At 48.5% G+C, this 25,614-nt stretch overlaps 9 protein-coding genes across 9 annotated transcripts; 3 read left to right on the top strand and 6 right to left on the bottom strand.

The window, feature by feature from the left end:
• Positions 1 to 310: 310 nt before the first annotated feature.
• Positions 311 to 2,298, top strand: V1513DRAFT_443328 (major facilitator superfamily domain-containing protein; the record flags this gene model as incomplete). Its single annotated transcript, XM_066897793.1, has 1 exon — positions 311 to 2,298. One exon carries the CDS (start codon positions 314 to 316, stop codon positions 2,006 to 2,008), a length of 1,695 nt encoding a protein of 564 aa, XP_066754048.1. The 3' UTR covers positions 2,009 to 2,298.
• Positions 2,299 to 4,093: 1,795 nt separating this feature from the next.
• Positions 4,094 to 6,183, bottom strand: V1513DRAFT_443324 (major facilitator superfamily domain-containing protein). The gene has a single exon (XM_066897792.1). The coding sequence runs from the start codon at positions 5,968 to 5,970 to the stop codon at positions 4,282 to 4,284; it is 1,689 nt and encodes a 562-aa protein (XP_066754047.1). The 5' UTR covers positions 5,971 to 6,183; the 3' UTR covers positions 4,094 to 4,281.
• Positions 6,184 to 6,409: 226 nt separating this feature from the next.
• V1513DRAFT_443322 (kinase-like domain-containing protein) lies at positions 6,410 to 9,478 on the bottom strand. The gene is made up of 7 exons (XM_066897791.1): positions 9,243 to 9,478; positions 9,088 to 9,181; positions 8,915 to 9,021; positions 8,730 to 8,856; positions 8,604 to 8,672; positions 7,816 to 8,548; positions 6,410 to 6,618 (listed from the first exon to the last, which is right to left on the bottom strand). The coding sequence occupies exons 3-7, from the start codon at positions 9,013 to 9,015 to the stop codon at positions 6,587 to 6,589; spliced, it is 1,062 nt and encodes a 353-aa protein (XP_066754046.1). The 5' UTR covers positions 9,016 to 9,021; positions 9,088 to 9,181; positions 9,243 to 9,478; the 3' UTR covers positions 6,410 to 6,586.
• A 597-nt stretch (positions 9,479 to 10,075) lies between these two features.
• Positions 10,076 to 11,783, bottom strand: V1513DRAFT_443320 (uncharacterized protein). The gene is made up of 7 exons (XM_066897790.1): positions 11,326 to 11,783; positions 11,043 to 11,270; positions 10,907 to 10,990; positions 10,830 to 10,860; positions 10,640 to 10,777; positions 10,464 to 10,581; positions 10,076 to 10,404 (listed from the first exon to the last, which is right to left on the bottom strand). Exons 1-7 carry the CDS (start codon positions 11,688 to 11,690, stop codon positions 10,190 to 10,192), a joined length of 1,179 nt encoding a protein of 392 aa, XP_066754045.1. The 5' UTR covers positions 11,691 to 11,783; the 3' UTR covers positions 10,076 to 10,189.
• A 313-nt stretch (positions 11,784 to 12,096) lies between these two features.
• Positions 12,097 to 13,249, bottom strand: V1513DRAFT_398809 (ERV/ALR sulfhydryl oxidase domain-containing protein). The gene is made up of 2 exons (XM_066895444.1): positions 12,730 to 13,249; positions 12,097 to 12,665 (listed from the first exon to the last, which is right to left on the bottom strand). The coding sequence occupies exons 1-2, from the start codon at positions 12,870 to 12,872 to the stop codon at positions 12,236 to 12,238; spliced, it is 573 nt and encodes a 190-aa protein (XP_066754044.1). The 5' UTR covers positions 12,873 to 13,249; the 3' UTR covers positions 12,097 to 12,235.
• On the top strand, positions 12,947 to 14,129 carry V1513DRAFT_42473 (uncharacterized protein). The gene is made up of 2 exons (XM_066896092.1): positions 12,947 to 13,852; positions 13,909 to 14,129. Exons 1-2 carry the CDS (start codon positions 13,217 to 13,219, stop codon positions 13,918 to 13,920), a joined length of 648 nt encoding a protein of 215 aa, XP_066754043.1. The 5' UTR covers positions 12,947 to 13,216; the 3' UTR covers positions 13,921 to 14,129.
• A 1-nt stretch (position 14,130) lies between these two features.
• V1513DRAFT_42474 (uncharacterized protein) lies at positions 14,131 to 16,567 on the top strand. Its single transcript, XM_066896093.1, has 2 exons — positions 14,131 to 14,433; positions 14,481 to 16,567. Exons 1-2 carry the CDS (start codon positions 14,412 to 14,414, stop codon positions 16,406 to 16,408), a joined length of 1,950 nt encoding a protein of 649 aa, XP_066754042.1. The 5' UTR covers positions 14,131 to 14,411; the 3' UTR covers positions 16,409 to 16,567.
• On the bottom strand, positions 16,489 to 21,171 carry V1513DRAFT_443313 (P-loop containing nucleoside triphosphate hydrolase protein). The gene is given in 5 exon segments (XM_066897789.1): positions 16,489 to 16,875; positions 16,888 to 17,083; positions 17,143 to 18,762; positions 18,819 to 20,060; positions 20,116 to 21,171. 4 exon segments carry the CDS (start codon positions 21,067 to 21,069, stop codon positions 16,961 to 16,963), a joined length of 3,939 nt encoding a protein of 1,312 aa, XP_066754041.1. The 5' UTR covers positions 21,070 to 21,171; the 3' UTR covers positions 16,489 to 16,875; positions 16,888 to 16,960.
• Positions 21,172 to 22,091: 920 nt separating this feature from the next.
• On the bottom strand, positions 22,092 to 25,492 carry V1513DRAFT_41234 (thiamine diphosphate-binding protein). The gene is made up of 2 exons (XM_066895750.1): positions 22,861 to 25,492; positions 22,092 to 22,801 (listed from the first exon to the last, which is right to left on the bottom strand). Exons 1-2 carry the CDS (start codon positions 25,202 to 25,204, stop codon positions 22,299 to 22,301), a joined length of 2,847 nt encoding a protein of 948 aa, XP_066754040.1. The 5' UTR covers positions 25,205 to 25,492; the 3' UTR covers positions 22,092 to 22,298.
• Between the last annotated feature and the right edge of the window lie 122 nt (positions 25,493 to 25,614).

Here is a 25,614-nt window from a genome sequence, read left to right as displayed (position 1 = left end):
CTTTTCTATGGCGGCCTGACGTGGGAAAGTTAGTAAAAACACGTCACCAAGCACGTTGTCATATCCCATACTCCTCGTGTCAGTCAAATCGAGGTAGGTTCGCTAAGCTTAGCTCAAGCTCTTCAAGCTCGACGCAATGAAGCTCGATTCTTTTTGCAATTTTTCGCTCCCCCCCGTCGATCATAGTCGCCCTGGCACATGTTCAACACGCTTCTCCATCCATTAATAAGTATCCAGCCTGCGCACTGTCAGTCTCCCGTAATTGTGTTTGTCTTCTCCAGCAAAATCACATTTTCACTTCTCTGATTCTAGAATGCCCGGTATCGAGACCTCTGGCGGTAATGCCGCGTTCCACAACTTCGTCAATGACTTTGCTCATATCTCCGACCCCAATGAGCGACGACGACTCGCGCTGGCGAAGATCGACAACGCGCCGTTCGGATGGTACCATGTCCGCGCAATCATCGTCGCCGGAATTGGCTTCTTCACTGATGCATACGACATCTTCTCCATCAACATCGTTGTCACCATGTTAGGGTACGTCTACTTCCCCGACAATGGCTCAAAGCTCCCAACCAATTCCGATACTGTTGTCAAGGTCGCGACGTCCGGCGGTACTGTCGTCGGACAGCTGTTTTTCGGCTGGCTCGCCGATATCGTTGGTCGCAAGCGCATCTACGGTATTGAGCTTATGATCATAATTATTGGCACTCTTGGCCAGGCACTCTCTGGTCCTTCTCAGGCGATTGACATCATCGGCGTTCTCTCATTTTGGCGTGTCATCATGGGCATTGGCATCGGTGGTGACTATCCTCTGTCGTCCATCATCACCTCCGAGTTCGCTACCACCAAGTGGCGTGGTGCCATCATGGGTGCCGTCTTCGCTAACCAGGGATGGGGTCAACTTGGCGCTGCTATTGTGGCTCTCTGCGCCACGGCCGGTTTCAAGGAGACCCTCAAGGCTGCCAACACTGCTGCCATGTGCGCTGACAACTGTCAGACCGCTATCGACCAAATGTGGCGTATCACTGTCGGCTTTGGCGCCGTCCCCGCCTGTATTGCGCTCTACTACCGTCTTACCATCCCCGAGACACCTCGCTACACTTTCGATGTGGCGCGCGAGCTCGAGAAAGGCGCAGCAGATATCCAGACATATGTTTCCGGCGCTTATGGTAATGCCACGAGAGAAGAGATCAAGGCTCTCCGCGAGGCTGAGGTTCATCCAGCCGAACTCGAAGTTCCTAGGGCTTCTTGGAAAAATTTCTGGGGTCACTTTTTGCGATGGAAGTATGGCTCGATTCTGATCGGCACTGCTGGCTCGTGGCTCTTGCTGGACATTGCTTTCTATGGCTTGGGCTTGAACAACTCCACCATCTTGGCAGCTATCGGGTACGCTGGTCAACCCAACGTTTACACGAATATCTACAACGTCTGCGTCGGCAACTTGATTCTCATCTGCGCCGGTGGTATTCCCGGATACTGGTTTGCTGTGGCTACTCTGGATACTGTCGGTCGCCGCACGCTCCAGATTGCTGGTTTCCTTATTCTGACCATCCTCTTCAGCATCATTGGTTTCGCGTACCACAAGATCTCTGGCCACGGCCTCCTTGCTCTCTATGTTCTTTCGCAACTCTTCATGAACTGGGGACCCAACATGACCACGTTTATTGTCCCTGGCGAGTGTTACCCGACCCGGTACCGTTCGACTGCCCACGGTATCTCTGCCGCCTCTGGTAAGATTGGTGCCATCATTGCTCAGACTGCTATTGCTCCGCTCCGCACCCGGGGCTGCCCTGGTGGCACCTGCTGGCTCAACCACGTCATGCAAATCTTTGCACTTTTCATGTTGCTCGGTTTCTTCGTTTCTTTCCTGATTCCTGAGACTAAGCGCGAGACACTTGAACACATTTGTGAGCGGTTGCACGACGAGTCCAACGAACCGCGAAGTACCACCGAGGGTTCGGAGGAGCGCAACAGCGATGGTGAGAAGACGGTCACCGAGGCTTAGATGATCACATTTATTGTTGTGCAAAATACGTTTTGCGGCCCTGCTACTCTCGGATATAAAACTTTACATTTGAATCTTTCACTGGCGGCGGATCATTATTGACAGCTCTGTCAGAAAAAAAAACCGGTAGTGCATATTATTTATTGATTAAAATATTACATTTTTCGAAAAGTTTTTGATTTTGTATATTTGTCCTTCTTATTCTATGTACGGTCATTGAATTTTATTTTTGATATTATGAAAAGTTTGGTGGCCATTTTTGATATTTGCCTTGAATTTATGATGTAAACATTAAGCCCCAACCCTGAAGTTGTGTGTCACAACCATCGCCGTAAAACGAGGCCAAAAAAATTGACCAAGCGGTAGCCCAATCCCTCGAAGCAAATGTCATTTGGAGACTGCAAGCGGGACGGGGTATCGGCACGGATAACGGATACGGATAAGACAAGACTGATTAGTCACATCGATGGATATAACGTAATTCACGGGCGAACCGGTCAAATTTCACCACCACATCGTCAAAATGGAAGGTTTCATATCAAAATCAACTGCAACAGAATTAAATTGGTTCCATCTACCAGTTCAAATAGATAGCTATTTACTATGACGGCCTCTGATTGTTAAGCAGAAGGTATTTTGTATGATGGTGAGCTGAAGGATTGGACCCAGAATAGTGTTTTGCGGTGGATTTTTGCCGGTTAGGGTGTTTTGGACTGTGACCGGGTCAAAATGCACAACAAAATTGCAGGATTCATATTAAAATCAACCGCAATAGAATTAAATTAGTCAATCTAGCAATTCAAATAAATAGCTATTTACTACTACATCTTCTGATTGTATGGCCAACCGTATTACATCCACAGCAGCGAGGAGGCGCACGTTGTCGATGTGGAACCTGCTGTATCTCCAGCTCCATCAGATATGGCTGATCAAGCTGTTGTATATGTTTCCCTTGCAAATCCAACATTGAGCATTAGTTCTCTCCCAATTACAGCTTTTTTCTTCGGCTTTTTTTTATCTTTTGGCGTGCATTCTCAGCCTGTGCCTGCTTGATTTGGCGCTCAAGAAGCACTGAACAGTCTATCACCAGATTGAAACCCAAATCTGCTTAATTTGAGCAGTAATTGGGCTGCTCGGCAGGCTATTTGGATGTTGATTCTTATTATGAATAATCTTCGGATCCCGATCCTGGATTGAAGCTGGAATTGGTGTACGTAGCTGAAAAGGTGATTCCTTAGGATCCTCCCATTTTGGCACGTTGATATGAAATCCTACCAGTGAATCGGGATCCAACTCCGGCCTGCGTTTCACAAATTGGGTGGCCCAATTGATCCCAACCTGTGTGGTGGAACTGCCGGTCCGATTTTGCAATAAAATATTTGCCGTCTCACGAAGGAATGAGGGTCCTGAAAGACCGCGTTTGTCAGATTCCAATAGCCACTTAACCAAGGTTTTTTTCCAGCAAGTTGTACTGATAATATGGCTATTAGTGTGTTTCTCTCTGCGAGGGGTGGTTCCCCTGACACGTCGTGAAGGAGAAAGGGACTCCATATACTGTGGCAACGCGTCGAATTGATTTAGCTTCTTTCGATTTATATGCCAGTTGAATTTGGGATTCATCAGCATAAGGCATTCTGTATCGACGCGTTGAACACGTGAGCGCACGTGACAATTTTTGCGGCAAACTTGGTTTTCAAGGTCAACCGCGACGCGCAACCGCAACGCGTCGACGCGTTACATCTCTGCACCTCAATAAAAAAACTAAATTCTACACATAAGTCCTTTATCCCTGCGGTCTTGTCGCCTTTCGGTTGACTATTGTCCGTCTCGGCCGTCCAGTGGTTAGAGCACACTGTCGGAGTTTTGTCTTTTCTTCACGTTGTGTCTCGGGTAGTGGCCTAGTCGGTCAACTTAGCTTTTGTTATTATCCATCTTCCAGTTGTTAGAGCACGTTCGTCAGAGGTGGCTTGCTTCTAGTCCTTCACGTCATGTCTCGGGTAGATGAGATCAACAAACTTTTACATATCTCCTTCAAAATTCCGCGAATGGGAATGAAAAAGTAACAGAATGGAATCTATGAAATAGTAAGTTGGTGTATCATTATATTACGGAGAGTCAATATCTCCCGGCTCAGCAAGCACATTACCCAAACAAGAAATTATTAGTTAGATGATAATACAATATTTTTAACCTCCGCATGAGAATATAAATAACCATTATATATGCCAGTAAAACATTAAACAAAATCACAACAACATTGTACACGCATTGACTTAAACCTCAACGACCTTCTTCTCGCTCTCTCCCTCGATCGAACTATCGGCGTTATTTCGGGTGTAGTTGGTCTCGCCATGCAACCGCTCGCAGATGTCCTCCAGGGTCTCGCGCTTAGTCTCAGGAATCAGGAAAGAAACGAAGAAACCGAGCAACATGAAAAGTGCAAAGATTTGCATGACGTGGTTGAGCCAGCAGGTGCCACCAGGGCAGCCCCGGGTGCGGAGCGGAGCAATAGCAGTCTGAGCAATAATGGCACCAATCTTACCAGAGGCGGCAGAGATACCGTGGGCAGTCGAACGGTACCGGGTCGGGTAACACTCGCCAGGGACAATAAATGTGGTCGTGTTGGGTCCCCAGTTCATGAAGAGCTGGCAAAGAACATAGAGACCAAGAAGACCGTGGCCAGAGATCTTGTGGTACGCGAAACCAATGATGCTGAAGAGGATGGTCAGAATAAGGAAACCAGCAATCTGGAGTGTGCGACGACCGACAGTATCCAGAGTAGCCACAGCAAACCAGTATCCGGGAATACTACCGGCGCAGATGAGAATCAAGTTGCCGACGCAGACGTTGTAGAGGTTGGTGTAGACGTTGGGTTGACCAGCGTATCCGATAGCAGCCAAGATGGTGGAGTTGTTCAAGCCCAAGCCATAGAAAGCAATGTCCAGCAAGAGCCACGCGCCAGCAGTGCCGATCAGAATTGATCCATGCTTCCACTGCGAAAAATGAGCCCAGAAATCGCTCCATGAAGCTTTGGGAACATCGAGTTCAGCGGAATTAGTCTCCGCATCGCGGAGAGCCTTGATCTCGGAATCCTTGGCATTACCGTAAGCACCGGAAATATATTTCTGGATGTCGGCCGCTCCCTTCTCGAGCTCGCGCGCCACATCGAAAGTGTAACGAGGTGTCTCGGGGATGGTAAGACGGTAGTAGAGCGCAATGCAGGCGGGGACGGCTCCAAAGCCGATAGTGATACGCCACGCCTTGTCGAGAGCGGTCTGACAGTTGCCTGCGCACATGGCAGCAGTACTGGCAGCCTTGAGGGTCTCCTTGAAACCGGCCGTGGCGCAGAGAGCCACAATAGCAGCGCCAAGTTGTCCCCATCCTTGGTTAGCGAAGACGGCACCCATGATGGCACCACGCCACTTGGTAGTAGCGAACTCGGAGGTGATGATAGACGACAGAGGATAGTCACCACCGATGCCAATGCCCATGATGACACGCCAGAAAGCGAGAACGCCGATGATGTCAATCGCCTGAGAAGGACCAGAGAGTGCCTGGCCAAGAGTGCCAACAATAATAATCATAAGCTCAATACCGTAGATGCGCTTGCGACCAACGACGTCGGCGAGCCAGCCAAAGAACAGCTGTCCGATGACAGTGCCGCCGGAAGTCGCGACCTTGACAGCAGTATCAGAGTTTGTGGGAAGCTTTGAACCTCTGTTGTGGAAGAAGACGTAGCCCAACATGGTGACGGCGATGTTGATGGAGAAGATGTCATAAGCATCAGTGAAGAAGCCAATTCCGGCAACGATGATTGCGCGGACATGGTACCATCCGAATGGCGCGTTATCGATTTTGGCCAACGCGAGTCGTCTTCGCTCATTGGGGTCGGAGATATGAGCAAAGTCATTAACGAAGTTGTGGAATGCGGCGTTACCGCCAGAGGTCTTAACACCGGACATTCTGTAAGTTAGCGAGAGTCAGGTCAGATGACTTCGAGAATGACTTTTGCTACTGGGAGTCAAACTGCTGGAGAAAGAAGATGATACAGGAGGGCTGGCGGGGATACTTATTTACTTTGGTTGGTGGCTGAGGGACAAGTAAGGTGATTAAGAAAAAAAAGGGCCCCACTGATTAATCGCTTTGCTACATTTTTTTGGCATTAGGTTAAAGGCTCTTCGGTGATTGTGTCAGAAGTCAGCTCTAAAATCAAAATAACTTGGTGAAGGGCCAGGAAAATTAGTGCCAAGGCCCTAGCGGAACTATAAATTTTAGTCTATCCCCGAACAGGAACAATTCAGATGAACCAATCAAGGCATCGAACTCACCCCACGTTCCTGCCCTGAGCCGCACACGTGTGTGCTCGCCGCATTTACACGTGATTCAAAAGGCGAAATTAGGCAGGCTCTCGCGATCGCATCTGCAGTCTTATTTATTTGCATTACTTGGCTTATGATAGCTAATAACTAATCATTACATAGTATCTGCACACTTTGAAAACTCTGCTTATCTCTTTCACCCTGTTCCCAGCCTATCAAAATGCGCCTTGCATCCCACCTGCGTCCGTATTTTAATTGTTTATGTGCGCGTGATCTCGTCGTGAATAAGCCCTGAATTTATTGTTAGCATTCTTGCAGCAACTGCATTTACACATATTGTCCGGCCATCTGTAATTAAGGGTATGGTATATCTGGTATAGGGTATTTGGCACTTCCAAGCAACAGCCCAGAATACTCACACAGATTGCGAGTCTTGTTTTTTAATCTTGTCTTTTCCCCCTCTCTCTTGCACATTGGACAGGCCTCACTGCATTCTCTGCGGCCAGGGCTGCGACGACTCAAGAAACTGTCAGCTGTCTGGTCTAGATTTTAACTTAGGCCGACATCTGTCGCCCGGTTGGCCTTTCCAATTGGCCTGGCCTGGTCTGGCCTGTCAAACCAACACCTTAAGTCTAAGCAAACTTATACTTAAGCTTGCCACCATTAAACGTCGTCAACTATGATTTAGCGCCCCCATTAGGAACTGGTCTGCGCTTCTTTCCTCTGGGCCAATCGACAGTCCAATATGAGCACACGAGCAACACTAAAAAAGCAAAAACCGTCCCCCCCACAGCAACCACGACTATCAACCTAAAATAAAAATTCCTCTTCTCATGGACAATAAGAAAAAGATTAAACAATTCTGCTCAGTAATGCCCGCCCCACCACCAACTTCTCCTTACCAAGCAACTTTTTTTTTTTTGGCCGCAGCGCTTAACCAATCGCGGTCCAGGCTCATAGTGCGTGTAACGACCCCTTTGCCAACGGATCTCCCGTCTGGACTAATCGATACCCTTTCCCCCATCCGAATTCCACATTGCAAGCATTCCATCTTGAGCATATCCGTTCCAATACGAACTCCTTAGAGTAAGCTTTCAGCCAACGCCACCGAACTGAATTCCGATCATGCTGCCAAAGCCGACGGGCCGCTGTTAGTCCCGTAAACTTCTCGACTATCCACACGGATGATCGTATGGCGACAAAATTAAATCTTCCAACGCTAGTTTCATTTCTCGGTATGACTATCAGTCATACCACACGTGGATTCGGAACAAAGGGCTGCCATGCACCTGTCACTTGTATTGTCTTGGCGACTGTGGCAGACGTTGTTGACAGTTACGCTGTTTGCAGATATAGCCAGCTCAGATATAGCCCAGCTCAGAAACAGACAGACTAGAACAAGACAAAGTTGGGTATCGTGTTGGACGATTCCGACGCGACGGACATGACCGGCTCAACCGCTTCTAGCAAAAAGAAAAACAAACTCACATTTCAGCTGCTCCTTCGACAGCTCGTCCTTCCGTCTATCAAAATCAAAAAATCCTTCCGGAATCGGCGGCGCCGTGGGCTCGTCCTCTGGATCATGATACGGCTCCAAATATGGGTGCTTCAGCGCGTCCTCAACAGTGATCCGCTTCGACGGATTAAACGTCAGCATTTTCTCCAATAGATCGATCGCAAGCGGATTCGTGTCCGGACCAAACATCGACGCGAAAGACACTCGTTTCTTGAACGGCAGCGACCGGATGTATTCCCGAGCCCGCGCCGACTTGACAGCGTAGTAGTCCTCCATGGTTGGCGTGCCGAGGACATCAAGGATGAGCGTAAGTTGATGATGATAGTCTTTGCCCGGAAACAGCGGCTTGCCACTGAGCATTTCGGCAAGAATGCACCCAACACTCCACATGTCGATTGCTTTGGTATATTCTTTAAACGTAAGCATGATCTCCGGCGCGCGGTACCATCGCGTGGCAACGTATTCAGTCATAAATCCCTGGTTGTCGTCTGTCGATGCCGCCGACCGCGCAAGCCCAAAGTCGCACACCTTGAGATCGCAGTTCGCGTTGAGGAGTAAATTCGATGGCTTGAGGTCCCGGTGGAGAACATTCGCGCTGTGCATCGCTTTCAGTGCGCGCAGCGTCTGGTAAATGAAATACTGACAATGGTCATCCGAGAGAGTCTGTGTCCGTATAACTCGGTGCATGTCCGTCTCCATGAGTTCCTACATTTCACCGTTAGCCACCGCCGCCTATCCATTGCCACATCCTCACACTGACCTGGATCAGATAGACCTCAGTAAATGCCTCAAAGCTGCTCGGTCGCTGAATGTCCAAGATCGATATTATCTAAATACATGGTCAATATCACCGCTCAATCTCAAGTCAAGTCGACAAAACTCTCACATTCTCATGATTGAAATACTTCAAAAGTTTCATCTCACGCAAAGTCCGTAAACAAAACATTGAATGATCGAACGGAGTGATCTTCTTGATAGCGACTTTCTGACCAGACGGTCTGTGTATAGCTGAGCTGCACCAATATTAACCCCCCGCCCCTCGAGAACTCCTTCCAGCAAGTCACAACATACCAAACAACTCCATACGCGCCCTCTCCGACAACATCCAAAATCTCGTATTGATCAGACACGTTGAACGCGAACTTGCGCGGTAATGCTTGTCTGGTACCCATGATTATCTGAATACTCAATCATCAGCACCCACACATCAACCCCAACTTCACACGCGAGAGCCTTGCACATACGATCGTTAATTCCTTCTAGATGCAATACTTTAACTATTTCGTCGTAATCGTAATGCTCCGTCAAATATGCGATGCAAATATGCAAAAAAAATGCCTGCTAAGGTGTCAATTAACGCTCACCCGTCCCATTTGTCTGAAGCAACATCCGAACATACCAAAATGCCCAACCCCACCAAAAATAAATGATTCTACAACTTAGCCTCCTCGTTATATTTTCACAACCGGATCTATAAAACAAAGCAAAGAATTCTTTGGAGCTTAGCGCATAATGCAGATTTATAAATTTGGCCGTTGGGAATGCGCGTCCATGTTTTATTTGATGGCGTTGAAACGTTTAATTGAGTGCGACGCGCAGTGGAGCCTTCTGTGGCTTCTGCGGCTGTGCGCGTTCCTGAGGCTGTGCTCTACGCGTCACTAAGCGGAAATTTAGTATTAAGATATCTCAAATTTTTGATATCAGGAAGACCAGTTAGACTAGATATATATTTTTCTACGATTTGCAATTGATAATCCCGATAAATAGACAAACCTGTCTCGCCACGACTAACTCACCCAAAAGCAGTCAACGTAGAAGCACGGAACTAACGCAGGGGCTTAGCTCATTCTACACAGTGATTCTGCGACATGATTATTTTGCGAAGGGCGGACTCTAAACCCGCTTTGAATATGTCAAGTGGCCATGTGTAGTTCCTGCATACACAATGAGGACACATTAAATACATTATCCAAATAACTAATTGTCCAGGGTAAAATATATCGCATGTTAGTTTAGACTTGGCTCAATTCAGGTACGAATGGCATGTAAATTAACTAATGTTAACCGGGCGCAAAGCTGCATGCTTTATGGCTCAAATGCATAACTTATGTTGCATGGTGATCTTCCTCTGTCAAACCAAAACGCATAGACATTTATGCCGTCACAAGTGAATCTTGGACGTATTTTAACTACAGCATACGGCAATTTAATGCTCTCGTGAATTTGAACACATAGTTTGCGGAACCTTCTTACGATCTTACACCTACCACGCTATTCATAATTAACTCAATTGTTGTTGCTGATTCAGTATCCCATTCCTCATTCTGATTGAACACACATCCGGACTTATGCCCAAGTACCCTTCAAGTCCTTATCAACAAACGTGCTTTTCTTCAAATGAAGATCGTTGAACACAGCTTGTGCAGCATCGCCACGGAACGCCTTCTTGATCCTCTCTTCATTCTCTTTCTCCAGCGTCATGAGCTCGTCAGCGTTTTCTTCCTGCAAGTCTTCTGGGCCATGGCGGGTACCGATGAACAGAATCGTGCAGTTTTGATAATCTGTGATATTAGTCTCAATTGCGACTCCACACAAAATATTACGCAGGAATGAGGCATACCCATATACTTTGGTTCGAGTGGTACCCATCGGTAGTCTTGAAACTCTTCCAAGATGCCCTCACTATACTTTGGTCCTTCCGGAGCCTTGATTGGACCCGTGGCTGGATATTTAGGATTCTGCTCGTGTCGTCATATTAGATTGCATACCCTATATTAAATTGGATGCGCCACTTACTCGTGCGCTGACAATGTAGCGACCGTCTTGAGATAACCCGAACTCTTTTTCAATTTCGGTTTCCTTCTGCGGCACAGTGAGGATGTATGACAAATAGTGCATGTTGTCTTCCTTAGTTAAGACATATACTCCTTCAGCCTTTTTTTGGGTTAGCAATTCCTGATGACGTGACGACAATGTGCTCACTTACAATTGGCCTCGCGGACGGCAATGTTCGCTCTCTTAGTATTGTCAGTTTGATACTGTGCACTGTATAGGCAATCTTACCCTCGTGTCTTTGTTGAATACATCTCAGTGTCTAACTGGTCCGTTATGTTGTCGACACTGGCATGCACCTTCGTCACTAACCCTCTAGACTTCATCGTTAGCTTTACATCGTCCGACGCAGTGGAACGTTGCTCACATTAATCGTCCGCCTCCGACTGTTGGAAGCGTTTTCTTAGGGATAATTATCAATCTGCAATCGTCCTTTCCTGTCTTCTTCACGCTGTCCTTCATATCGCTTGACGTGAACGGCAATGGGCGCAAGACGATGTATGTTCGTTGCACGTCCTCCATAGACGAAGCTTCTTCCAAACCAACTTTGGGACGGAAGAAGAAGTAAACCAATCCTTCCTCAAGAACGGTCTTCCTATCGATATTCTCAGTTTCAAAAGCTCAGGTTCCTACAAAAAAAAGGATCATACGGCAGCTCTCGGGTACTTTTTGTAGCTTGGTCGCCCGTTGTTGACGGTTCGGCCTCAGTTTTCACTTTTTTCTCTTCTGGTTGCTCGCCCTTGGTCTTAATGTCGTCCGTATCCTGCACCATATTTTCCTTGTCTTTTTCCTCTTCTTCGTGCAAGCGACGCATGTACTCATCTGCTTGATCGACCGGCACGCGGCGACGCTTCGATCCGATTTTCGATTCGCCGTCCGTCGCGGAGACAGGAAGCATTACGTATTTCTTGGTCGACGGCGGCGGCGTAGGCGAGTTCCTCTTCGCGTCGGATTGAGGACGGAGATGGCCATGACGATGACGATGTTGTGCGTGTGATCGAGTCTCGGGTGCCATTGTAGCTCGTTTCAATACGATATTCAAATTAATATTGTTTAGTTACAAGCTGGGAAGGTCTCGGGCTGCCATCCACATTTTATAATTCTGTAGAATTGTCTGTGTAATGCACTCTACATTTTACAAAGTTCGTAGTGTTCACGGGGTCTTCTTTTTGCGGGCGTGTCCGTTAAGGTCCATTTACTGGCATGGTGTAGATCGACCGTGATCGACGTCATCGCGTCGCGCACCACACGTCACTTGTCGAAGAGCTCAACGGCATCGTCGCTCCACAGATAGAGAACCATGTGCGGTCGACTTAAAATAATTTGTTATTGATTTTAAGAGCCGCCACGCGTGGTTACAGAGGTGGAAAAGGGGACGACGCCATAAATATCGGATATAGGTCGCGGCGACTATCATGAATTTGGATCCATATAGTATTCTGTGTACAATTTCTAGGGGATTGTTATGCAAGCTATTTACAAAAATAAACAAAACTGAGGTGGAAGTCAGCGACCGAGTAGAGATTGCTATCGAATTTGGGGGCTCGGGGGTTCTCGGGCTCATTCACACCGGCCGTCCTTCCATCCATCTCTCCACCGCTCCTTCCATAAATTGCAGTCAAATTCCGGCTTCCCAAGCTTCCTGTTGACCGCGTTATGCGCATCGCAAAGCCAGCGACCAAAATCCTCCCGTCCAGTCACCTTGGGCTTGTTTTCCGCCTCTTCGGTCCACTTCTGAAAGTCCTCCGCACAGTACCAGCAGGGGTATATCTTGCCGAAAATACGCAGGAAGGACTTCATGTCACCTTGCTGCGCCGGCGTCGCTTGTTCTGGATAATTTGCTGCGACAGAGTGCAGGAATGTCCACGTCGACCGGCCGAGTTCGTTTACATCCGGTGGACAGTCTGCCGCCACGGGCTTCGCAACCGCCGCGGCAGAGCTCATGCCTTTCGCTTTCCGGAAATCTAGCAGCGAATTGCAGGTTCGGCATCTGTGTAGCATATAATTAGACTAGTTGCCACCCAATGGAGATAATCAGCAGTGGTAATACTCACGGCTTGCCGTCTTTGTCGAGGACGTAGCCTTTGGGGAGGTTCGTCGGTTCTATCCTGTCCTTCGAATCCGTAGGCTTCTTCGGTGTACTCCCAGAGCTGGCTGGCAACAGCGGGTCGTCGACACCTTCAACAAAAATGCCCATCACGATGAATTAACTCAATGTATAATGCCGTAGAAATAATGTAGGTAGCGGATCAAGACGCATTCGCGGTGAACGAATGAATTTTTGGAGTCGGAGTATCTACGACTGCTGATTTATAATAAAGCTACCAAAGTTTCTTACACTCGAATTTCGGCAGGACACAACCCCCGGTGACTTAGCCAACGCGGAATCAGCACTCTCAAGTCACCAGACGAAGTTAAACGACCTAAATTGCTGACTACTGCGATGGAGAATGGCCGTATCTAATGGCTGCTAATGCGAGGTTCGTTTTAGTGTGAGAGCAAATGCCATCTGTTCTCTAGGGCTAGGGTGTGGGCAAGAGCATGGCTGGGTCCTCAACACAAAACACAACGCCGGGAACGTCGTCGTCGTCAGTTCTCACGAGCCTCTGCCTGCCTTCGTCCAAACTGAAGGCACTCTCGACTCGGTCCTTCCTTCTTCCTGTAATGTCCGTGCCTCAGACTTCCGATTACTTTCAGCAGAACAACGGCTATCCGCCGCAGCCTGGCGTGCCTGCATACGGCATCCCGTCCCAGGCCCCGCCGCCGCCCACTGGCCAGGGCTATCCAGTTCAGTCACCAGACACAGGCGTTCATGCTCCTGGCAGCGAGCCAGTCTCCGGCTCGCCGGTTGTGACCGCAGATACCACCGCGCACAAGTCACGACGCCAGTATGCTGCCGAGCAATATACGTTTGGAACGATTCCCGCCACGGTCGATCCGGTGGCCACGCAAACTGCACCAGCTGCGTATGGACAGCCGGCGTATCCTGGTGCCAATACAATGTACACGCCGGCCGGCGCTCCCGCCGTCTCGCCTGCTGCTCCGGGTATGCAACCTCAGTACGGTGGATTCCAGCCGATCGGCGCGCAGGCTGATGCGGGGTTGTCGCAACAGTTCTCGCAGATGAGTGTCGGTGCTGCCGCCGCGCCTGCTCAGAATTTAAAAGCTCCTCAGATGGTTAGTTGAACAGTTGAATTTGTTGTGGGAAAGTGTGATAGAAAATGATGAATTAGTTGATGGATTGATAAATATGCCACTCGATGGTACTTATTCAAGGCAGATGCTGACATGAGAACAGAGCCTTCCACTAAATCAACTGTACAATATCGATTTACTCCAGCAATTGCCTCCTCCTATTTCAGATCTTACACTCCCGCCTCCCCCCATTATTTTACCGCCAAATGTGAGTTACCACTTGTTGGATGGAGTGGTTTACGAATTTTTTTGTTTTTGCTAACGCGTCGATCATCAGGCTTCCGTCACCAACTCCCCAACCGCAAATTGCACACCGCCATACGTGCGGTCAACACTCAATGCCGTACCTACAACCAACTCGCTGCTGAAGAAGAGTAAACTTCCGTTTGCATTGGTAATTCAGCCGTATACCAGCCTGCGAGATGAAGAAGATCCCGTGCCAGTAGTGTCGGACGCTATAATCTCGCGTTGCAGACGATGCAGAACCTACATTAATCCATTCATTAGTTTTATTGATCAGGGCCACAGATGGCGATGCAATATGTGCAATCTCACCAATGACGGTGCGTTAAAAATTTGTGTATAGATGAATGAATACTGATCTGCATAGTACCTACGGCGTTTGACTGGGATTCTCACAACCAAAAACAAGTTGACCGATGGAGCCGGGCAGAACTTAACCATGCAGTCGTCGAATTTGTCGCTCCGCCAGAGTACATGGTTCGACCTCCGCAGCCTCTTGTCTACGTTTTCCTGATCGATGTCAGTGCCAATGCTATCGCCAGTGGCCTCGTTGCTACCACCGCCCGAACAATTTTAGAGTCGCTCGACCGCATCCCCAACAAGGACAAACGAACAAGGCTTTCATTTATCTGTGTCAACTCGTCCTTGCATTATTTTGCCGTTCCGCCGCCACCAGCAGCCTCCGAACCGACCATGCTCGTTGTGTCGGATCTTGATGAGCCGTTCTTACCTGTCCCGCACAATCTGCTCGTTCCACTGGCCGAATGCCGTTCCGGAATTGAGTCATTGCTGAACAAACTGAACGATATGTTTGCCAACTCGACCAGTACAACGAACGCGATGGGCCCAGCGCTCAAGGCCGCGCACAAGTTGATCGGAAACGTCGGTGGCAAGATCATTTGCTTGATGGCTAGTTTGCCAAATGTGGGTCCGGGAAAGCTCGAGCCTAGGGATGATAAGAAGTCACTTAGTTCTGGCGCCGAGAAATCGTTGCTGCAGACTCAGAACTCGTTTTACAAGAGTTTCGCAGTAGAGTGCAGTAAGAGTCAGGTTTCGATCGATATGTTTTTGTTTTCATCACACTATCAGGATGTCGCATCACTCAGCAACTTGCCACGATATACATCTGGCCAGACTTACTTCTATCCAGGCTGGAACGCGGGCCGGTCAGAAGACGCGATCAAGTTCGCGCATGAATTTAGTGAACATTTGTCTATGGAGATCGCGCTGGAAGCTGTTTTACGCGTTCGTGCATCGAACGGAATTCGGATGAATACTTTCTACGGTAACTTCTTCACGCGATCGTCTGACCTGTGCGCGTTCCCAAGCTTTCCGCGAGACCAAAGTTATTGTGTGGAGGTGGCAATCGACGAGACGATTTCGAAGCCGTTTGTTTCCTTGCAGGCTGCAGTTTTGCACACAACTTCCAATGGCGAGCGACGGATCCGGGTCATGACTCTGGCGATCCCCACTACTTCGAACTTGTCAGATGTGTACGCGTCCGCGGACCAGATCGCCCTCACCTCGTTCTACGCGCAGCGAGCCGCTGAGAAAGCGCTCTCGTCTGGTCTCCAAGACGCACGGGATCTTGTGGGAGGAAAGCTGGCGGAGATGCTGCAGACTTACCGGAAGGAGCTGATGACCTCCAACGTCGGTGCGTCCGCGCCGTTGCAATTTTGTGCTAATCTACGACTTCTGCCGTTGTTGTTTCTGTCTTTGATCAAGCATGTCGGGCTTCGGAAATCTGCCCAGATACCATCCGACCTACGGTCCGCAGCGCTCGACTTACTCGGAACATTGCCTGCTAAATACTTGATCCAGTATATTCACGCGGACTTTTTCTGTCTCCATGACATGCCCGAGACAGCGGGCAGACAGGACAAGGAAACTGGCGAGATCGGGCTACCACCGAAAATTAACCTGAGCGCGGAGCGACTCGAACGTCACGGCCTGTACCTTATCGACGACGGGCAGACGCAGTTCCTATGGGTCGGCCGGGACGCGGTGCCACAGCTTATCCTCGATGTGTGGGGCTTGCCGGCGCTCGAGCTCGTCAAGACGGGGAAAACGACTTTACCAGTGCTGGAGACGGAGTTTTCGCAGCGCGTCAACGCGATCATCGCTAAGCTGCGTGAAAAGAAAGGATCAACAGTTTGGCCCAACTTGTACGTCGTGCGGGAAGACGGCGATCCCTCGCTTAAGCTGTGGGCATCGACATTCTTGGTCGAGGACCGCGCCGACCAGGGACAGAGTTACATGGAGTTCCTGACGAACTTGCGGGAACGAATCAGTTAGTTCTAAAAATTGTCGATGGAGTGTTACAGATGTGACATTTTTTTGTGTTTTATTGTTGGCACTTCATAAAAATATATCTGTTTTTTTTTTATAATTTCATATAATATTTGTATTTAGTTTACGTTTAATGTTAGAAACTTGTATATGATGACCATATTCCATGACTTCTTGAGTTAACGCATGCGATTTGATAAAATTGTACATCAATGCCCGAACAAACCTAAGCAAACTATGATACAAGGAAAATCAAAAAATTATTATAAAACATCACAACTCGCTCCCGCCGACTCAAAACAAGGAGTTATTTATACCGTTCCATGCCAGCAAAAAAAACCATGAAAAGGAAACCGATTATATCAACCACAACAACGACAACAACAACAACAACAACAACAACAACAACAACAACAACAACAACAACAACAACAACAACAACAACAACAACAACAACAACAACAACAACAACACCAACAACACCAACAACAACATCATTACGAAAACAAGAAGTAATATGAGGCGATGTTACTGGATGGGGGCCCAATTAGAAATGATCTACGTGCGCTCCAAGGCCTGGAGTTGCACTAATTCGTAGTATTTGGATTTATTAGCGAGTAATTCTTGGTGGGTACCAGATTCTAGAACCTTGCCGTTTTCGAAAACGTAGATAATGTCGGCCTGCCCAAAATAGTTAGTACACGTATTTAGAATCAATAATACAAGAGAGGGTGACCTACATTTTGGATGGTGCTCAATCTATGAGCGACGGCAATAGTTGTGCGACCCTTGGCAGCCTTGTCAAGCGCCTCCTGGACAACTTTCTCAGATTCACTATCTAGTGCAGAAGTAGCCTCATCGAGCAGCAAAATCTTCGGTTCACGAATCAACGCTCTCGCAATCGCGATACGCTGTTTCTGGCCACCGCTGAGCAATGCACCCTTTGTGCCGCACAATGTATCGTATCCGTCCGGTAGCGACATGATGAAATCGTGGATATTCGCTTGTCGACAGGCGGCGTAAATGTCCTCGTCCGTAACATCTTTAGGCGTACCGAGTGAGATGTTGTACCGGATCGAGCCAGCGTACAGAACTGGTTCCTGCTGTACGAGTGCGATGTGGCTTCTGTACGAGTTCACGTTGAGCGATGAAATATCTTGACCATCGAGAAGGATCTTGCCGCCTAGCGGCACGTAAAACGACTCAATGAGGCCGATTGTCGTACTCTTGCCGCAACCAGAAGACCCAACTAGAGCAACGTACTGGCCTCTGTGGACAGTCAAATTCAACCCCCGAAGGACAGGGACTTCAGGACGGGTGGGATATCGGAAGTGCACATCCCGAAACTCGATGTTGCCTTCAAAGTCTTGAAGGGTGATACCTTCCTCGCTCCAGCTATCGACCTGTGGAATTGAGTTGAACAACGCCTGGATATTCTCGGCAGCCTGCTTCGCCTTACCCATATCGGGCGCAAACGAGAACACAGTACCGGCGGATTGAGATCCGAACACGACAGATATAAAGCAAATGAAAAACTGAGTGACGCCGTACGTGTGGTCTTTAAGCAGGGTCGAACCATACCAGAACCCGAGGCCCATGATGAAGAATGACAGACCCTGTGAAAGTCCGTACAGAAAGGATGATCGCATGCTGGACATTCGGCTTTTGACAATCTGGCCCTCGATTTCGGACCTGTATCTCGAAAACACGTCTTCCTCACGTGTCAAAGACGCGACCGTTCGAATCGATGATGTGGCCTCGCAAGCGAACGACGCGGACTTATCGTACGCGCCCTTGGCCTTCTCTTGGAATCGCTGAAGTATCCAGAATCGCAAGAAACCGCAGCCAACCATGAGAGGCATGCACGCGAAACACACCAAAGCCAGCTTCCACGCAACAGCGATTGACAAAATTGTACCAGCGATAATTGTGACCAAGGAGTTCAGAATCTGGCCGAGAGTGGCGCCACTGAGACCTTCGACGCTCTGCGCGTCCTTGGAAAGTGTGCTGGTCAAGGCTCCTGTAGTGTGCTCTTCTCGGTCAAAGTATGCGATATCTTGTCGCAGCATCTGGCGGAAACTCTGGTATCGGATTCGACGAACAAGTTTTTGAGCGACAAATGCGAGCACGCCAATTGTGCAGACAAATGCAATACCTTGGACGAAGGCAAGCATGAAGAACAAGCCAGAATAGAGGTTGATTGACTTGCGCATCTCTGGATACTGCGAAGGAGTGACCTGAAACGCCGAGACACATTTTGCGAAAAAGACGGACTGGATAGGATAGGCAAGACCATTAATGACTGCTGACGAGATGCCAAGCAACATATATGGTAGCTCGGGCTTGTTTAAGTTATATAACTTAGATTTCTGTTAGGTAACGATTGACACACTCAGTATAAGCACTATCAACTCACCATAACAATGGACTTCCAGATACCGTATTTCTTTGGCTGAGGTACGGCGCGGTTGGCGACAGCAAGACTGGAAATGGATTGCTTTGTTCGGGTGCGGGTAATATCGAGAATGTTTGTGTCTTCTCGATACTCCAGTCCCTTCTCCTCTGTAACAAATTGGGTCTCGGCAGAGTTCTCGTCCACATGCTCTGGTTGCTTCAGTTTCTCAATCTTCTGAGCCTCGACAAGCTCATAGTACATTCCCTGCTTGTCAAGAAGGTCGTTGTGTCTGCCTTGTTCAACAATCTTGCCTTTCGACATAACAACGATCAAATCCGCATCCTTGATAGTGGACAATCGGTGCGCGATAACGATCGTGGTGCGCGACTTTGCAGCCTTGTCCAACGCATCCTGCACGATACCCTCACTCTTTGTATCCAATGCAGACGTGGCCTCGTCGAGGAGGAGAACCTTGGGATTGCTGACAATTGCGCGCGCAATAGCAATACGCTGCTTTTGGCCGCCCGACATTAAGAAACCACGCTCACCAACGTTCGTCTCGAGACCTTCAGGAAGAGTTTGAATGAAAGCCCATGCATTGGCCTGCTCGCATGCTTCGATAATCAGCTTGCGCTTCTCGTCCTCTGGCGCATTCTCGTAAATTGTTCCAATCAATCCGTGCGCGACATTCTCATACACAGAGCAGCCGAAAAGGGTAGGTTCCTGAGACACAAGGGAGATCTGCTGTCGGAGCCACTTAGTGTTGAGTTTCGTGATGTCATGGCCGTCCAACGTCACGGCACCCGAAATTGGCTGGTAAAATCGCTCGACAAGACCGATAATTGTACTCTTGCCAGAACCAGAAGCACCAACAAGTGCGACGGTATTCCCCGCAGGAATCTTGAGGTTCATGTTCTCGAGAACAGTCACATCGGGACGGGAGGGATAGATAAACTTGATGTCCTTTAGCTCGATATCGCCGTTGATGGACTCGAGGACATCACCTTCCTCAGAAGTCGCGTCAATGACAGATTGGCGGTCGATTGTGGCGAAGATCTTTGACGCAGCGGTGACACCACTGGTAATGCTTCGCACGTTGGGACCTATCTGGCCGAGCGAGAAGGCACCAATGAGCATGGACATCAAAACAGAGATAATAGCGCCGACGTTAATGGAACCTGAAGCGACGAATCGAGAGCCTTGCCAAAATGCCAGCGCGTAGTTGTTGTAGATGTAGAACCACAGAGAGCCGAGCATCAGAGCCTAATGACGTCAAAATTTCTATCTAACCAAAAAAAAAAAAATACGATATACTCACCAAAACGGCGCCCTGGCGGAAAGCCCACTTCTCGGTGACACGAAGGTACTTGTCGTACTCGTTGGCGAGACGGTCTTGGACACCGAACGCCTGCACATTTCGAACGCTGGAAAAGACTTCTTCTGCGAGTGTGCCACCAACGGAGTAGCCCTCGAGCGAACGCAACGAGAATTTAACCATGAACTTTGACAATAAGCCCATGGTCACCACGATGGCTACCACGACAGACAACAAGATCAAAGTGAGTTTCCAAGACTTGATAAAGCCGATGACGAACGCCGAGAGAAAAGTCGACAATCCGGTAATAATAAGACCAACTTTTTCCGACATGCCTTCCTGCACGAGATTGGTGTCGGCCGTAATACGGGTCGTGATCTCGCCGGAACCAAGCTTGTCGAAGTAGCCAATGTTCTGTCGGAGAGTGGCGGCGAGATACTGCTCTCTGATTCGAGCTGATAGTACCTCTCCTCGGTCAATGTGAATAAACGTCTCGACAAAGGTGAAAAAGATCACGGCGATTCCTAGGTACACGAAATATAGAGTAAACTTGTTGATCTGGTGCTGGAAGCTCTCAGCGGTACCGCCATAGGCAAAGTATTCAACGAACGTTTGGGACAACTGGCCAAAGACGACCGTCATGAGCGGGAGAAGAGCTCCGGCCGCGATGCTGCAAAAGTAGCCGACAGCTAGAATGGCAATGTCGAACGTTGTTGCATATCTATAGAGCTGAAAGAACGACACCTTGACAGGAGTAACTTGGACCTGGGAGCGCAAGATGTCGGCTTCCTGTGGCGGCAGATGCGCATAGTCATCCTGCGGTTCTTTGCTAACTGGTACAACAGCTTCGGTCTTCTCGTTTGTGGTTGGGTCTTCTGAGCTAACACGCGTTGTCGAGAAGTTGTTGTCTTCAGAAGACGAAGACGACGACTTCTGGTCTTCTTTCGACAGTGTCATTATGTTGCCTGTGGAGAGTGCGAATTAGCTGGAAGCAAAAATGACACCGCTACAGTGCTGTAGTGTTCCGTACTCTTATATGCGTTAATGATGTTAAACAGCAATTGCGATATATGTATACTATTATAGAAAGGGAGAGAATGAAGTTTGTACATTTGCTGACACTTTTTGTATGCAACCCGAGGAGCTGTATCTTAATAACGCGGAGGAACCCGAAACCCTATTCGTATCTTTACGACGGGACCCGCGTCAGCGGAATTAACGAGTCTTTAACTTAAACTCTACTGAACGTCGCTCGGTTTAAATACCGAAAACAGCAAAATCCCAAGCTGCAGATCTGAACCAAAGCCGCTCCTCCATAGCAACAGTTATACATGGGTCTTGTACTAATGTTGCAGCTTGTCATAACTTCTGGAACATTTTACGTAGTCAGTGAATACGAGTCGTTTATTAAGTCACGTGCTGCAATATTGTTGACAGGGTTGCTGTCAAGAACCGAATTATATACCGAATACGACGACAACAATCACCTTCGTGGCTAAAAGGACAAAATGAACCTTGTCAACAATCTACAAAGTACGTTGATGCGATGCTCAAAAAGTAGACTTAAAGATAACGCTTTGTTTATTTCCCCTCGGCGTTTAAGTTTACAATTTCGCCGACTTCCCGAGACATGGTTCCTAACCCTCGAACAGTTCTATCTTTATTCTCGTTGGATATGCCTCCTACCTAAGCATTATTGTTCATATCTCATCTATTTTGCTACATTTTGTTTCTCAGTGCGGATGAGTGACTCGGGACTATTTGCAAGCTGAGACACCTCGGATGTGACTAGCAGAATAAAGTAACTAACGAATTCATAATTCGCCGTACAGACACCATAAACTACGTGTGAGGAATGCGGTTAACTGTCATCATATCTTCTTCTGTTACCACCTTCGACTTTCGACGAGACCAAAAATCACAAAATTAACAATGATAGAAAACGCAAAACTATTAAAACACAACAGAAAACGAAAAATCCCAATCTATAAGCTTTTCGAACTCTGCTCCATAGAAACCATAAACAAACTTATCAATAATAACCGAAGGTGATTATAATGCCATCCCATCCCGTTCCATTATCGTAAACAAATAACCGTATCTTATGTAATTCCGCCAATTAATTGCTTTCAATTTCTGCCTACTATGCAAGCTTCTTATTTATCATCTCAGACACTGTAGCATCTCTACAAGTTGAAAGCAGACTTCAAGAAGGCTTCTTCCTCGTTGTGGTGCACAATCTTGTTACCAGCCGCAACACTGGCGCTAGGCTCCCGACCAGCGTATCGGATGGCCAAGTCCTTGTAATTCTTGGTCTCCTTCAACAGGGTCTGTATTCTCGGGAAGACATATGTCCAAGCACCAGCGTTCAAGTGCTCCTCCTGGACCCACACAATATCCTCGAGTGCGGGGTAGTCATCCAGCGCGTCACGGAGCTGAGCCCATGGGAACGGGTGAAGCTGCTCAATCTTGATGATCGACGTGTCCTCGATCTTGTTTGCTTCCCGTGTCTTGTGAAGCGCAACATAGACCTGACCCGTGCAAATGATAACCCGCTTCGTTTCCGACTTGGGTACAACAGACTGATCCTCAATGATCCACTGGAAGTGCGAGTCGCCAGTGAAGTCGGAAAGCTCAGAGCGAGCAAGTGGGTGTCGTAACAGAGACTTGGAGAAGAAAAGAATCAACGCTGCAGCAATAAATTAGTTAATGTACAACTTGTGGACATATATTCAAAACATGACATACGCTTTCTGAACTGACGGCATATCTGGCGTCGGAGAAGGTGGAACAAATTAGCAGGAGTGGTCGGGTAGACAACCTGCATGTTGCAGTCCTGGTGCTGTCGGTGAAGCTTATCCACGCTAGGGAAGAATCGCGGGTCCTCAGTACAAAGCTGGAGGTATCGCTCGAGACGGGCAGACGAGTGCTCGGGTCCCTGTCCGTCGAAACCGTGGGGAAGCGAAAGAATAATGCCGGATCTCTGAGCCCACTTGGCCTCACCGGAAGCAATGAACTGGTCAATTATAACCTGAGCTGTGTTGGCAAAGTCGCCGAACTGAGCCTCCCACATAACCAATGCATCCGGAGACGTGAGCGAGTAGCCGTATTCGTATCCCATCACACCGTACTCAGACAGAGACGAGTTAGAAATCACGAACGCAGCTTGATCCTCAGAAACATGTTGAAGAGGAGTGTAGATAGCCTCAGATTCCTGGTCATGTAGAACAGCGTGACGCTGAGAGAAAGTACCGCGTTCAACATCCTGACCGGAAACACGCACATGGTAGCCCTCAGAGACGAGAGATCCGAAAGCAAGAGCCTCACCAGTAGACCAGTCAATGCCCTCTCCATCATCGACAGTCTTCTTGCGGCTGTTCAAAATACGCTTCAAGTTGCGGTGAACAGTGAAGCCCTCCGGAGGAGTGGAGATGATATTGCCGATGTGCTTGGCAAGAGACTCGTCAATGGCCGTGGGCAAATGTGGAAGGATTTCAGTCGCGAGCTCTTTAGGAGTCTTGAAACCGTCCCAGGCCGACGCAAGCCACTCACGTGTTGATGGAGTATAATCCTTAGCCTTCGAGAATGATTCCTCTAGTAGACCCCACACCCACTTCTTGTGCTCATCAATATCCTCCTTGGAGAAGGTCTTCTCGTCCATTAGCTGGGCCGTGTACTTGTCAAGAACAGGCTTCTGCTGAGCAATCTTCTTGTACATGAGCGGCTGAGTGAACGAAGGCTGATCAGTCTCGTTGTGACCATGACGACGGTAGCAGACAATGTCGATAATAACATCCTTCTTGAAAGTTTGACGCCAGTCAGCGGCAAGCTGACAGATGAAATTCACGGCCTCGACATCGTCACCGTTGACGTGGAAGATAGGAGCGTCGATAGTCTTGGCGAGATCCGAAGGATACATGGTCGAACGAGCGAATCGAGGATCTGTAGTGAATCCAATCTGGTTGTTCACAATGATGTGGATGGTACCACCTGTCGAGAAAGCGGGAAGGTTGTGAAGACCAAGAGTCTCGTAAACGACACCCTGGGCGGCGAAAGCAGCATCACCATGAAGCAAGACGCCCATAGCTGTGCTGAAGTTGCCCTCGTCGTTGTTGAAGTGCTGGATGGCACGAGTTTTGCCTAAAACGACAGGATCCTCAGCCTCCAGATGGGACGGGTTTGCGACGAGCGACAGGTTGACGCGCTTGCCTGAAGGAGTAGGTCGCTGGTAATTCATGCCGAGATGGTACTTAACATCACCAGACCCCTCATCATCGGCATTGTCTGTGCCAGAGAACTCGGAGAAGATAGATTCATTGGGCTTCCTAACGACGTTGGAAAGCATGTTGAGACGACCACGATGGGGCATACCAATGACAATGTCGGTGACACCTCCATCAACAGACCTGTCGATCAAGGCCTTCATACCTGGGATCATAGACTCACCGCCCTCAAGACCGAATCGTTTGTCATTCGGGTACTTTGTGGCAAGGAAAGTCTCGAAACTCGAGGACCAGATAATTCTGTCTAGAATTCTTCGCCTCTCATCAACGGAGTACTTGTACGGAGTAGGGATCTCAATACGCTGACGGATCCAGTCGCACTCTCCACGGTCGGGAATGTGGATGTACTCGACTCCATATGAGCTACAGTATGTCTTCTCGCATGCGTCAATAATCGCCCGCAAGGTCATCTTAGTTTTACCATCGGTAGCGAACCAGGGGAGAATGCCGGGGCCGAGACTATACTCGGTGTCAAGATCCTTCTCAGTGAACTTGTAATAGTCGAGGGTCAACTCTCTCGGGATCTGATTCTGGCGAATGCCGAGCGGATCGAGATTGGCCTTGAGATGACCACGAACCTGGTAGGCTCGAACGAGAAGCTGAATCTTCAAGTGGTTGATTACCTCAGCGTTGCCAGCCAAACCAGCGCCGGAAACAACGTAGGGAACACCTGTCGCAGGAGCGGGAACAATATTAGGAGGAGGAATGAAGGCTTGCGACGGCTCAACGCCGCTTGACTCCATGTTGCGGAAGTAGACTTGCCATGAAATGTGAACGCTAGACGGATCCCGCCTCCATGCTTCGTACATCTCATCGACATAGTTGGCCGAGTTACCGTCCAAGAACGAATCGTTGGGATCCTGTTGGCAATTAGCATCCAATTCAGGTAAATGAGTGTGACCCAGCGTATGCAGATAGCATTGGCATAATAAATCCTCAATAGCATCAAATGCTTGTGGTCGCCTGCGACTGTACCAAGTTCATGGTTTTTCCTCGGACTTCCGATGCGGCGCTTGCGGCAATCATCAGGGTCTCCATATCCGACGACTCCGTCGCCGAGCCACATTTTCCAGCACCAGCAATTAAAACAATACGCAAAAGTTGTCACAAAAATTTTATCCGCCATTGCAATCGAATATTGAAATTGAAAACCATTAATAATTGTGCGTTGGTCGCCAATACGTCCAACCGACCAATCATCAAAAAGAAAACAAGAGTC

This window comes from Lipomyces chichibuensis (genome assembly GCF_038497645.1).
Source record: "Lipomyces chichibuensis strain CBS 12929 unplaced genomic scaffold V1513scaffold_12, whole genome shotgun sequence".
In the NCBI taxonomy this organism is placed as follows: Eukaryota; Fungi; Ascomycota; class Lipomycetes; order Lipomycetales; family Lipomycetaceae; genus Lipomyces; species Lipomyces chichibuensis.
The sequence above is the reverse complement of the archived record's forward strand: the minus strand, read 5'-3'. Positions and strand labels throughout refer to the sequence as shown.